General features: G+C 43.7%; 1 protein-coding gene across 1 annotated transcript; it reads left to right on the plus strand.

Annotated features, from left to right (window-relative positions):
- Nucleotides 1–5,280: 5,280 nt before the first annotated feature.
- LOC140246655 (uncharacterized metal-dependent hydrolase YcfH-like) lies at nucleotides 5,281–8,494 on the plus strand. The gene is made up of 2 exons (XM_072325994.1): nucleotides 5,281–5,783; nucleotides 8,290–8,494. Exons 1-2 carry the CDS (start codon nucleotides 5,281–5,283, stop codon nucleotides 8,492–8,494), a joined length of 708 nt encoding a protein of 235 aa, XP_072182095.1.
- The last annotated feature ends 6,148 nt before the right edge of the window (nucleotides 8,495–14,642 follow it).

Below are 14,642 nucleotides of genomic sequence, written 5' to 3' on the forward strand. Positions count from 1 at the left end.
AATAAATTGTTACATCACTATTGGCTCGGCTTATTCATAGATTGTAGGACAGAATGATGCCGCAGTTGCAGATCCCCCTAGTTTATATACACATATCCCTCAAAAAAAAAATGGTTACTCTGTAATGTAATGTGGCTAGAAGTTGAGAGCTAGAACAAAGATGACGATGATGATGATGATGATGAAACAGCACAGCGTCATTTATGTGAAGAAATATTCAAAGGCTCTCCGCTCCCAGAATGTGTCACATGTCATTCACAAAGTTGCTGGAAAAGATGAACAGTTGAACAGATTTGAGGGATCAATTTGAAGACAAGATCATCTGTAGCTACAATGCTTGGACAAGACAGTCCCCTAGCTGTTCTCCACGGCTGCATATAGGAAGGAATAGGGTTTCATATCCTCCAATAGAAAGGATGAAGGCTGTGGCTGTAGATGTTCCTTGTTGACGACACATGACCAATAAAACTCAGCAATTGTCCCTTTCTGAGGAAGAAAAAGTAAAATAAAAAGAGAAACATTCAAGACGTATTGAACCAGAAAATGGTTTTATTACTCGGTTGAGTTTTTTTTTCTCCCTATCACATTAATTCTGTAATGACTCTGCCATACTTAAAGCTAAAGATTATTTTGCAAATAAAAGAGAAGACATAGCATGAGGGCATTGTATAGGTCTGTATTACATTGGAGCTACAGATCACATCACATCTCTAGCCCAAGTTATGTTGTTTTTCATTTTGATATCTAGCTAAATTTCAGACAAAGTCATGTTGCAAATAGATGTCAATCTGCCAATAAATGAGGTCAAATCTCTTAGGACTTAATACAAAAAAAAAAATGATGGGCAATAGTGCTAATTTTAAAGTTAAATATTACAATACTTGCATTTTTGGTCTCCATACCGACACTTGCGTTGGACATTATTTGACTTAAAATCAACTTTGGTTTCAACAGAGCTTTCTGCACATTCAGGGTTTTGGATTCATATGAGATATCACATGCCATTTTATTGATCTTGATTTGCCAATGCTGCATCACATAACACCAACTGGAAGTATGGGACTATCCTTTACAGAGAAGAAAGAGAAGAATTTATATTTCCTCTGAAGGAGGCAGATTCAAGACACTAGAAAAAATATGAATTCAAGGAAATTTCACATTTGGTATCAGGAAAATAAGCATTCAAAGTACATGTTGTCATCATAAGGATAAAAATGTACATAGGTATAGTGATCAGAAATACCATTACCACCACATCCCCATTTAATGAATTTCCCCTCCCACAATAGTATGACTGAGTTGTAAAACTGGGTATAGATAATACATTAAAAAAATGAAGAATTGAAACTTACACCTTTCCAGTCAATCAATGAGCTCAAAGCCTGGTCAGGAATTCACCTCTCTCATAAGGGTTGCACGGTTCTCTTGTCCACTGAGTGGAAGAGTGCATCACATTCAGAGCCAGTCCCTGCTGATGACAGAATAAAGCAGATTACAAAGTTTAATTATAAAAGTCTGTAGTGTAGAAATATGATATGACAAATAAAATATATCAAGCATTAGTTCTTTTCTCAAATTTGTCTGTCATCACTTAACATATTAGGGGGGAAAGGAAGTGGCACTGACGTGCATTTGTACATTATATTTCCATACCCATGTAGAAATATTTTGATTTTCACTGTAATCAAGGTAATATCAAATTGCATGGAAATGGCAGGAAATATTGCCAGCTTTTTTCCAATCACTCACCTACGATGGAACCAACTCAATAAAGGAAATTGTTGATATTGACATTGACTTGCACATGGTTACTGTGAACACCTCGCTCTTCACAACATACGCTGCACTGCTGCCTAGGTTATCTTACCTGAAGTAACCGACACATTGAGGGATGCATATTGAAATAGGCTATATGGTGTTATGAATTAACTTTGGTGCAGTCTGGTACAATTTGTTGTAACCCCCCCCCCCCCACAAAAAAAAAAAGAAATGCACAACATTTCAACTTCTCGAGTCAAAATATGATATAACGTAAAAGCATGGAATTAAGTCTTTACACATACCAGGTTGTCAAATTTAGGACTGTGTTATAGTCAAATTATGGATGGCTTGTTCCTATATAACAGTAGTGAAATTTGAGATAACATCCGTATAGGGTCGAGTAAACAACCATGGATACCGAGTAGAACTACCTAGCACCGAAAACAAAATCAGACAAAGATACCCGAGGTCTATAATAGAATCAGCATGCTACGTTGCCATACTCTGAATCTAGTTCTTGACTAATCTAATGTTAGATCTACTGACTAGATATCTCCGATACTGAGTTAGCTAACTTGTAACTACACAATCTAGCATCTAGACTAGTTAGCCCGACCTATGCCGTGCGCTAGCACTTGTGTACAGCGACATAAACGCAGGGCCATACTGTAGGATATATAGTTAGCGTCTAGTCTAGTAGTAGTACGAGTAGATCTAGTTACTAGTGGTAGATCTAGGCCTAGGGATCTATAGTATAAATAATGGAATCTACTGCATTGTAGACTGCATTCAAATTTAACAGTTCTACAGAGTCAAGGTCTAGACAAGAGAGACTCAATTGTGATTGTGATGAAGAGTAGAGGTCTAGAGGGTCTAACGTTAGAGTTTCTAGACAGAAAATCCGTCTGTCCGGAGGAGGATCAAACTTGGAATTTTAAACAGGTCTAGGCCCTATGCCCCTAGTCCCCTACAGTGGTACTGGTAGACACTAAACAAGTTAGACAGCCCACGCGATCGCCTAGCGGCTTCTGCGATATTGCCGACAGTTCACACCGTTATTCGAAGCTCACTTAATCGCAATCTTATCAGTGACAAGTTCTAACAAATCTACAGATATACTCTAACACTGTTAGGTCTACAGTCGTGAGTCGGCAAGCATGAACGAAGCAAAAACGGAGCTAGACGTGGACTACCGTATCAGTAGTAGATGTAAACTGACCTACGTTTGCGTAATTACACACATGGGACTAAGCAAATCACGATTGTTGCGATGAACATGTTCAATACGAACAAAGTAAAGGAATCGTTGGACACTACTTCCTTATCACTGCCAGAACAGACTTAGAATGGCATCGGCCATGGAAATTACAATAAACATATCATGCTAAGATGGAATTTGCACACTGAAAATGGAATTTGACCACGAAATATTAATTTCAATGTTTCTTTACCGTACCTTCTGCTTGGTTGTCATTACCATGTTTCTCTCCTTTACCTCTCACTATCGATCACAGCCTCGTTCACTATGATTGAATCAGTCGAACTCAATTAATTATCGTTCCCATCCAAAGATCGATTTGATGAAACGCGTCACAAGAGTCGTTCCCAGGATGGTATCAATCCCAGAGTTGGGATCGGTCTTGGGTTGGATCGATTTCCCATGTTAGTGAAACAGGCCCCAGGAGTGGTACCATGGGCGTTGTGTCAATGTGTCACCGAAAGAAGGTATGCACATTGATAAGTATTTCTGCCCGGTATGCCGAGCCCTCAAGCGCAGCTAGTGTAACAGAGAGATGGTCAATCCAGAAATGGGCACAAGAGAAATTGTTATTATGGAAATTAGTGATTGTATGAATGAGAGTTGTAATTTGAATAATGTCCGAGGGATGTTGAATTCTCTCCTTGGGAAGTTAGAAAGGGGTACGCAATAATTGAATGAATTAATAAGTGATCTTGTGTTTCAATCTCTCTGTTTCAGAATGGCACGCAGATCAGGAAACTGGCCCAGTATGGGTAGGGGGGAGGATGTTAGGGACTTAGGCGAGTTGTATTAGTTGTATTAGAATGCCTCTGGGTCCAGCATCACCGGGGGGAGCTACTTGACCCCGTCTTGTTGGTGCAGGGACAAAGTGAGCCCCATTTCCACTGCCAAGTGGGCGTGGATACGCTCATCAGGGCCCAGTACCAGCTGGCAGCAGATCGCGGCGAGTGGTGGTGGGTGCGAGCCCTGCAGCTGGCGTGCCAGCCGGTGTGGAGCATGGATTGGATCTTGGCGAGTATTCCCCATCGGATCCCTTCCCGCAACGTTGCTGGCGGGCATGTGGCAGCAGAGGTTCCAGCCATGACGCCTCAAGAGGCCCAGGCAGCCCACCGCCCTCGTTTCGTGACGCCCCCTAGGGCGGCTCCCGTACCCGAAAGGGTGGGGAATCACCACTCACGGACTAAGGGTAGGGTGTGCGAAAAGGGGCATAAGGCAGGCTCAACCTCGAGTGGGCGACAGCCTCCTACAGCCCCAGCCCCTGTTCCTGTTCGTCCGACGAGCACAGGGGGGAGATCCCATCTCAAGGGAGCCGAGCCATCTGTGCCCCCGAGAGAGACCTCGCCAGGGCAGAAGGATTGGACTCCATGTCCCATCCCAGGGTGCGGAAAAGTAGTCACGCAGAGGCGCAGACATCTGCATAAACACCTCCCGGACTGTTTCCGTACCTCGGTGAGTGGGGGTTGGAATGAGTTCAGTACATGGTGAGGTGCATTGTCGGAAGCGGAGGCTTGGAGGCCCTCCTGGAGATGGTGAGGGAGTGGGCAGGACCCGCGGAGTTGGTCCTGGAGGGAGCGGCCGCCGAGATGAGGGAAACATCCCGCCGCCATGGGTGGGAGATTCCTGAGAGGCTTATGTTAAGACCTCCCAATTCTCGTGCGGCACTGATGCACTGGAGGGTGCTGCTGTTCCTGGCCGCACGGGTATCCCCCCCCCCTTCGATGGGGTGAATTTCGTCGGCTAGGGCAACGCCCTGGGGAGCCACGTGGCCCCGTGGATCCCACTCCAGCTGCGGGTCAGTTGGCCCAGCATAGCGCTGTGGCTGCGCCCCTTGGGGAACCCGCCGTGGGTGACCCGGTGGCGGAGTATGAGGGGATACCCCCACTGGTAGAGGTTAAGTCGGAGGAGTCCTCCCAAGGGAGGTCAGGGGAAGTTTTGGTGGAGCCTACCCACCCTTCGCAGGAACCTGCTAGTGGAGAGGTTTCCACACCGACTCCCAGTGAGCCACCAGTCCCTGGGCGGGAAGCAGGCCCAGGGGGGGGGGGGGAGAGCCCTTCCAGTATCCCGATGGAGTGCGGGAGCAGTACGAGTGAGGGGGAGGAGCCTAGGTCAAAGAGGAGGTGTCCGAGGAGGTTGCTCTGCCGGCGACAGCGGAAGGTAGCGCGCCGGCTGTAGGGACCCCTCGGGGAACTGTCCCACCACGGGCCAAGGGGGCCGGTCCCCCTCCCTTGGTTATTGACTCCCACTTTCATTTGGATCGGATGGAGCGTCTCCTCAAGTTGAAGGGTCTGGGTCCGGCCTTGGCGAGGAGGGTAGGCCGCCCTCCCAAGGTGCCGGTGAGTGTGGTCGGTGGGGTCCTTAATTATTGTGACCCCGAGCACTACCCCGGCATAGTGTTTCCGGCGGACGCCCGGTGGAAGGTTGTAGTGGGCATCCACCCCAAGCACGCTGGCAGGACCTGCGACCGGCACATCTTTGAGCTAGAACAATTGCTCAAGGACGACCGAGTCGTGGGAGTCAGCGAGCTGGGGCTGGACTACTCTGTCCCCGACTCTCTTTGGACTGCCCAGTTGGGTCTTATGGAGCGGATCCTGAGAATCGGGACCATCGGTAAAGTGCATGTTCTGCATATCCGTGGCAGTCGGGGTGATCCCCTAGGGGAGGCTGCTCACGAGCAGTGCCGGAAGATCATGCAGAAGCACTGTCCCCCGGAGATCCGGATCCATCTGCATTGCTGCAACGGCTACGCGACTCAGGTGCAAAGGTGGATGGTGGCATTCCCCGAGTGTCATTTTGGGTTCACCATGGCGGCTTCCCGGATGTCACTTCCGTCCCACTGCCCCCCCAAGGAAAAACGCAGTATCTAACATTTTTGGCGATTTTCACTTTTTTGCATAAATATAGTCAGTGGGCAATCCTTCTTCATATGACATATTCAGATTTTTGAAAAAATGTTTAGAAAGCCACTTTTCCGTAACTGCCAAACGCAGTATCTACACTTAACTTGCACTTTCCCCAAGGAAAAACGCAGTATCTACATGATGAATATTTCCCCAAGGAAAAACGCAGTATCTACAAAGCTAGTCTTAATTACCAGACACTGTTATTTATATATGTGAATACTTTGCCGGTTGTTCTGTAATTTGAACGTAAATTGCTTTCTTTAGATATACTTGCTCAATAATAAGACATAATGTTCAAAATATCTAACCGAAACAATACTGATTAGTAAATATTTTGATGAGATCGTGATCCTAATATAAAACACAGTGTGTGATTAAGACTAACCGAGTGCACATTAAACAATACAACACAACACTGACAGCTTGCAGCTAGCTGCACTGAGCATGCTGTGCAGCAGTCAGCACAGTGCCCGGCTAGTCAGCATACAGTGGGAGTGTGTACTTGGAATAAAACAAAATGTTGTCGTGGGGAAAATTACTCGTGAGCCTAGCCCTCAAGAAAATTTCATCTGCAGATAATGAGTAAGTTATTCAAAACTATTTCAATATTGGAAGAATAAAGCTGATTGTTTGTCACACGAAGCGAAGTAAACACAAATGCATGTTTGTCACACGAAGCGAGGTAAACACAAATGCATACATTTGTGTTTACTTCGCTTCGTGTGATAAACGATCAGCTTTATTCTTTCATATTCTACCTCAATGATTAACATTATCCGTACTATTTCAATATTAACTTGTTGTGAAGTAACCTTGATATGCCTAGACCCTTGTCAAAATTCCTCAGGCTCCGAATCCGAAAGTTTCGTCGAAAGGCAATAGATCTAGGCCTAGACTATTTGTGTTGTATCGGATAAACGTCAGGTTATGTAACATGTTACACCCTCCCTTAGATCTCAGTCTAGATTGTAATGTTAGACTTAACGTTAATCAGAACTTTCAGGGTCCGTATTCCGAAAGTCTAAAGAAAGATCTAGTGTTGGACTTGAATAGGCCTAGACCTACTCTAGGGCAGGCCTGCTGTAGTAAGAAGTCTAAAACTTAACCACTTTTTAGAATCCTAAGTCTAGTGAAGTGTCAATGTTCAATTATCTACTCTATACCATACTGTCTACATAGGCCTAGTTGACAATAAATTAGGGTCCATGTGAAAAATAGGTACCCACGGTAGGCCCTAAATGGACAAAATAGAGACAGTTAAGAATAAGTTGTATTTTAATTCTTATCGGATCTAGACAGTGTCTAGACCCTAGTGAGACTGGGTTGCGTAAAATGCATGCATGATCCCATGCTGCATGCTACATAACTTACAAGTAAAAAAAGTTAGGCCTACATTACAAATTTACATGACGTTAAACTTAGGTTCAATCCAGAAGGAATAGGCCTAGAGAGCGGATGTCACTTCATTCTAGACCGGTTCTAGATGTATTTTTTTTTCTAATCAAAGAGTCCTGGCTCGTGTAGGGCTTAAACCTTCTGCAGTTCTAACGTTAGGCTATTTTTGTTTTTTCTGTGAGCATCGTGCATGTATAGCCTGAGGCGGTAGACTCGTGTAGCCTGCTACGTAGCCAGCCTAGAATAAACGATATAAAAACTAGACCTAGTCTAGATCGATCTAGGTCCAGACATCCGATTTAGATTTATTTTGGTCTAGACAGACTGTAACCTAGACTGTACAGATCTAGATCTAGTATTCTAGATGCTAGTTAGCGGCTAGGCCATGTAGCATCACATTACAGCCCTGGCAAGCTTCATATTAAACACGTATGGACGTAACGTTAGGCCTACAGCAAGATCGGTCTGGGATACACTTTTAAGCAAAACGTTCCAAGAATGATCTGTTATTTAACAATCTTATGAAGCCTGCTCTGTAATCAGGGCATAAATGGGGGGGGGGATGGAGGATGCATCCCCCAGGGCCAGAGAATGCTTGAACAATGATGTATACATGCATACATAATTATGGCAGATGATTAATCCTAGTCATTCCGCTGTAGATACTGCGTTTTTCCTTGGGGAAATTCGTTCCATTGTAGATACTGCGTTTTTCCTTGGGGAAATCAGTCAATTGCGTGGGGTTTCCCCAAAGTATCTACATTTTCATCAATAACTGAAAAACAAAACAAAAACACAAAATGATATTTTCCAGGAAAATTGGTAGCTAGATAGACTAAAATTCCACAATGAAGGAATTTTTCAAAAGAGTATATTTTCCAGGGGCTTTGGCAAAAATATAAAATGGTGAATATCTCGGTTGTTTAGAAATGGAGCTGGATGTAGATACTGCGTTTTTCCTTGGGGGGGCAGCCCAGCAGGTGCTGCGGGATCTCCCCTCCAGCGGTTGCTGCTGGAGACGGACGCCCCCCACCTGAAGCCACCCTTGGCGATTCGATGCAATTCGCCACGCTATCTTGGTGAGGTAGCGAGAGTAGTTGCTGAGATCCGAGGGGAGTCCGTGGAGCGGATCTGTAATGCTGCTACAGAGAATGCCCATCAGCTTTACCGAATGTGAGTATTCTCTGAGACTGGTCTTTCTTGTCTTTTCTGCCTTGACTGTTGGATTCCTCCTACTTATCTGTCCCTACTTTTCCTTTCGCCGACCCGTTTTGGGAATCAAATTGTTAGTTGTTTGTTAAGTCCCGGTATTTTGGGCATTGTTTGAGGCGCCCCTATGGTTTTGTTGTGTTAAAGTTTGGGTGGCCCTCTGGAGATTAATTCGGTCATTGTTTTGTGTGTATATGAGTACTCGTATGGAGAACACCTGAGCTATTGTGGGGACGTAGGATTTTTTTGGGCTAGATGATTTGGATAATTCGGGGGATATTATTTAATAGCTAGTGGTACGCTGACAGGGAGATTCCCCGTGAGCACGCAGTGTAGTCCAATTCGGGCTGCCCGATCCTCTGGGAACCCCTGCAGGCCCCGGCCTACCAGGGAACGGGGTGTTCATATAAGTGGAGAACTGGAGCTGTCTCTTTCTTGGCCGGGCTAAGTTCTCTCCCGGAACCGTCGAGCGCCCTGGAAGCTCTTGGAAAATTCCAAAAGGACCGCGAGTTCCACCAGAGAACCCACGTTAAAGATGAGACCCCCGAGCGTCTCCTCTTTTATAGGACGGGGGGGGGGGGGGGGGAGTGTAGTGGTAAATTGGGTTCATCTTTTGGTTTTAGGGCTGAACACCCCTATTTAGTTAATGGGTCAGTCGGGGCGGGATTTATGCAAATTGGGGGGCCACAGTTCTGCCTGCTGATTGGACGGCGAAGGCGCTGGTTGGACGAATGCTTACAAGTACGGACGTGTATTCCTGAAACTCTTCCCCAATCGTCAGCCATCAGCTATATAAGCGAAGCAAGACCCTCAAGGTTACCGTAGGTGAACGGAGCAGTAGTTATAGTAGTAGTAGAGTTAGTTCTGTTAGAGTAAGGTGTAGGTAAGGTAACGTATTTTAGTAAGTTTATAAGTGGGTAAGTTGCCACCGCTTAGCCACAACACTAGCGAGTCATCGCTAGTGTATATTGTGATTACTGACCCGTGCCGGGGGTATGATCGCGCGGTCAGTGAACACAACAGAAGTTAATCATAGATTTAGTGGACTTAGAGTTGATATGAGAAGTTAATTATAGATTATCTTGACTTAACGTTAAATTTATCTTTTGATAAAACGGGGCCCAGATGGTCTATTGACAGGTGCATAGTCACACTACGAACAGTTTGAATGAAAACCGGATTGCACGGAAGATGACACAGTTAAAGCATGTGTGCGGTGGAATATATTTTGTACATATTTTAAACTGACACTTTACTGAATGGCTCAATATTGATGAAAAGAGAGAATCAGATGCAGGTTCTGTTAGACACTGCGCTTAACATATTGTTTTAACTTAGTTGTGAACGTATAAAGCAAGAAGAACAGACAATGTGTGTGTGTGTGTGTGTGTGTGTGTGTGTTATATTGTCATGCTATTTTGCAATAAGACTGGAATCGAGTTACCTGTAATATACTGGCGGAAGCTGCTGATCCTGTGTCACGAAGTGAGTTAGCAATAAAGTGATTCACAATGTTGACATGTCCAGTTTTAGCTGCGACGTGAAGAGGGGTTAAGCCTTCTCTGTCTGTGGTGTCTGCCCTGGCACCATTAGAGACTAGACAGATGACAACCTCTAGATGTCCATTTTTAGCTGCCCGATGAAGGGGTGTCGTGCCTTCTGTCGAATTATTCACTTCAACACCTTTACTCCTGACATACTCGACAATGCTAAGTTGGCCTTCTGCAGCTGCAATGCTTAAGACCGTGTCATGGGCACTATCAACTTTTGCACATTCATCCATTAAAAACGAAACGACTGCAATGTTCCCTTCTTGGATTGCGACACTTAAAGGATTTTGACCTGTCTCATTGGTTACATTTGGATCTACAACTTTACCCACAAGAGAGGTGATTGCTTGAAGGTTTCCTGCCCTTGCTGCAGTGTGAAGAGGTGTGTCACCACCAATAGCTGGAGCATTGACATCCGCACCATTGTCAACAAGACACCTGAACAACTTCAAGTTATTTTCCTGGATTGCAATGTGTAGAAGTGTCAGACCATCCTTATTCGTTCCATTTACTTCAGCTCCCATTTGAATCAGATAACATGATAGTTGCATGTGGCCGTTTTGAAGCGCGAACTGTAGAGAGCTAAACCCATGGTTGGTCCGTACATTGACACTTGCACCACTCTCGAGGAGACACATGACTACTTCTAAATACCCATAGAGTGCTGCCAGGTGAATGGGATATTCACCTTCATTATTGCCAGTCTTACAATTAGCTCCGTTGCTAAGAAGATAGGAGACAACTTCAACATGACCAAATTGAGACGCTAGATGTAAGGGCGTGAAACCAGTAGAAGTGACGACATTGACATCAGCTCTCTCTTTGACAAGGTAATCAACAACACCAAGTTGTCCATTATAGGAAGCAAAATGCAGGCATGTACAACCATTATCGTTAATAATGTTGGCAGTAGCACCTTTCAGAAGAAGATGTTTCACAATATCAGTACGGCCTTTGAATGACGCAATGTGTAATGGTGCCAAACCATCTTCATCTCTGACATTAACTTCTACATTGGCATCTACAAGAAAAGTAGCTACTTTAAAATGGTCTTTAATCAATGCCAGAATAAGAGGTGTGCGACCTTTTTTATCAGCAACATTCACATCTGCCCCTCTGTTAATCAAATATTTCACAACTTCAGGATTTCCATAGAGACATGCACCATGCAATGGAGTGTAACCATTTTCGCAGGTAGATACAACATGAGCTCCATTGCTTACAAGATAAAAAACAATATCGCAATGTCCATTCAAAGACGCAAAGAAAAGGGGACTGTAACCATCTCGAACAACGGCATTGACATCAGCTCCTTTTTCAATCAGGTGTTGCACAATATCAAGATGTCCGTTGTGACACGCCCCATGTAACGCTGTGAAATCATCTCTCCTGGCACGATTCACTTCAACTCCATTGCTTACAAGATAAGAAACAATATCAGAATACCCATACAAAGATGCAAAGAAAAGGCCAGTGCAACCATCTCTATCAACGGCATTTACATCAGCTCCTTTTACAATCAGATATTGCACAATTTCAAGATATCCTTTGCGACACGCCGAGTGTAATGCTGTGGAATCATCTTCGGTGACACAATTCAGATCAGCTCCGTTGCTTACAAGATAAGAAACAACATCATAATGTCCTCGCTTAGATGCAAGGAAAAGGGCACTGCGACCATCTCTATCAACAACATTAACATCAGCTCCTTTCTCAATCAAATATTGCGCAATTTCAAGATGTCCATTTTTAGACGCAAAATGCAACGCTGAGTCACCACTTTTAGTAATACAATTTACGCTAGCTCCATTGTCAACCAAGGTAATTGCAGTATTAAGGTGTCCACTTTCACATGCTAAATGCAGCGGTCTTTTATCATCTTTATATCCCAAATTCACATCAGCGCCATTCCTCGAAAGATAATCAACAACATCCGAGTGCTTATTCCAAGATGCATGTAAGAGGGCACTGCGACCTTCTTTATCACAAGCATTTACATCAGCTCCTTTGTCAATAAGATAACGCGCAACTTTAAGATGTCCATTTTGACACGCCCATTGCAATGCTGTGTAATGATCTTTCGTGACAAAATTAACATCAGCTCCATTGCTTACAAGACAAGAAACAATATCATAATGTCCTTGCTTAGATGCAAGGAAAAGGGCACTGCTACCCTTCTTGTCAACGGCATTGACATCAGCTCCTTTTTTAATCAAATATTGCACAATTTTAAGATGCTTGTTGTGACACGCCCCTTGTAACGCCGAGCGATCATTTTTCCTGGCACAATTCACTTTAGCTCCATTACTTACAAGATAAGAAACAATATCATAATGTCCTTTCTTAGATGCAAGGAAAAGGGCACTGCGACCGCCTCTGTCAACGGCATTAACATCAGCTCCTTTTTCAATCAGATATTGCGCAATTTCAAGATGTCCATTATGACACGCCGCTCGTAACGCTGAGTAATCATTGTTCGTGGCACAATTCACTTCAGCTCCCTTGCTTACAAGATAAGAAACAATATCATAATGTCCGAGTTGTGTCTCAGATGCAAGGAAGAGGGCACTGCGACCATCTTTATCAAGGGCATTAACATCAGCTCCATTCTCAGTCAGATACTGCGCAATTTCAAGATGTCTATTTTTACATGCAAAATGCAACGCTGTGTCACCACTTTTGGTAATAGAATTTACGTCAGCTCCATTGTCAACCAACGTAATTGCAATATTAAGATGTCCACGTTCACATGCAAAATGCAAAGGTCTTTTATCATCTTTATATCCCGCATTCACATCAGCGCCATTCCTCGAAAGATAATCAACAACATCCGAGTGTTTATTCCAAGATGCAAGTAAAAGGGCACTACGACCTTCTTTATTGACAGCATTTACATCAGCTCCTTTGTCAATCAGATATTGCGCAATTTCTACGTGTCCATTTTGGCACGCGCCTTGTAACGGTGTGTTACCATCTTTTCTGACACAATTCACATCAGCTCCATTGTTTACAAGATAAGAAACAACATCCCAGTGTCCATTCCAAGATGAACGCAAGACGGCACTGTTACCTTTTGAATCAACAGAATTTATGTCAGCTCCTTTATCAATCAGATAGTGAGCTGTTTGGAGATGCCCATTTTCACATGCAAGGTGCAAAGGTGTTATGTCATGTATACCTCTAGTGTTCACATCAGCTCCTTTGCTCACTAGAAAAGAAACAATATCGAAGTGTCCATTCCAAGAAGCAAGCAAGAGGGCACTGGAACCATATTTATCAACAGCATTTATATCAGCTCCTTTGTTAACCAGGTATTGTGCAAGTTTAAGATGTCCATTTTCACAGGCAAAGAGCAAGGCTGTGTTACCACTTTTGGTAATACAATTTACGTCAGCTCCATTGTCAACCAAGGTAATTGCAATATTAAGATGTCCACTTTCACATGCAAAATGCAAAGGTCTTTTATCATCTTTATATCCCGCATTCACATCAGCGCCATTCCTCGAAAGATAATCCACAACATCAGAGTGTTTATTCCAAAATGCAAGTAAAAGGGCATTATGACCATCTTTATTGAAAGCATTTACATCAGCTCCTTTGTCAATCAGATATTGCGCAATTTCAACGTGTCCATTTTGGCACGCCCCTTGTAACGGTGTGTTACCATCTTTCCCGACACAATTCACATCAGCTCCACCGTCAACCAAGATTGTGGCAACTCTAAGTCGTCCACTTTCACATGCACAGTGTAATGGCATTTCATTGTTCTTATTTTCCGCCTTCACATCAGCTCCATTGCTTACAAGATAAGAAACAATATCCCAATGTTCATTCAAAGATGCAAGGAAAAGGGCACTGCGTCCATCTCTATCAACGGCATTGACATCAGCTCCTTTTTCAATCAGATATTGCGCAATTTGAAGATGTCCATTTTTACACGCCCCTTGTAACGCTGTGTTACCATCTTTCCTGACACAATTCACATCAGCTCCACCGTCAACCAAGATTGTGGCAACTCTAAGTCGTCCACTTTCACATGCACAGTGTAATGGCATTTCATTGTTCTTATTGTCCGCCTTCACATCAGCTCCATTGCTTACAAGATAAGAAACAATATCGCAATGTCCATTCAAAGATGCAAGGAAAAGGGCACTGCGTCCATCTCTATCAACGGCATTGACATCAGCTCCTTTTTCAATCAGATATTGCGCAATTTGAAGATGTCCATTTTCACACGCCCCTTGTAACGCTGTGTTACCATCTTTGCTGACGCAGTTTACATCAGCTCCACTATCAACCTTGATTTTGGCAAGGTTGAGATATCCATTTTCACACGCAAAGTGTAAGAATCCTGAATTGTCCATGATGGTTTGGTCATCCAGAACAGTTACGTGCTGACAAGTGAAAGAGACAATATCAAAGTTTCCATGATGCACCAATGCACGCACTTTTTTCTAATATAATTAATATGTCCAACATTTACAAATGACATATTTCATTACAAAACATCCGGTCATTAACCTTCATTTTTTAGGAATAAAATTTCTTTGAAAAATACAGCAATAT

The sequence above is a fragment of the Diadema setosum genome, chromosome 3 (genome assembly GCF_964275005.1).
Source record: "Diadema setosum chromosome 3, eeDiaSeto1, whole genome shotgun sequence".
Classification (NCBI taxonomy): domain Eukaryota; kingdom Metazoa; phylum Echinodermata; class Echinoidea; order Diadematoida; family Diadematidae; genus Diadema; species Diadema setosum.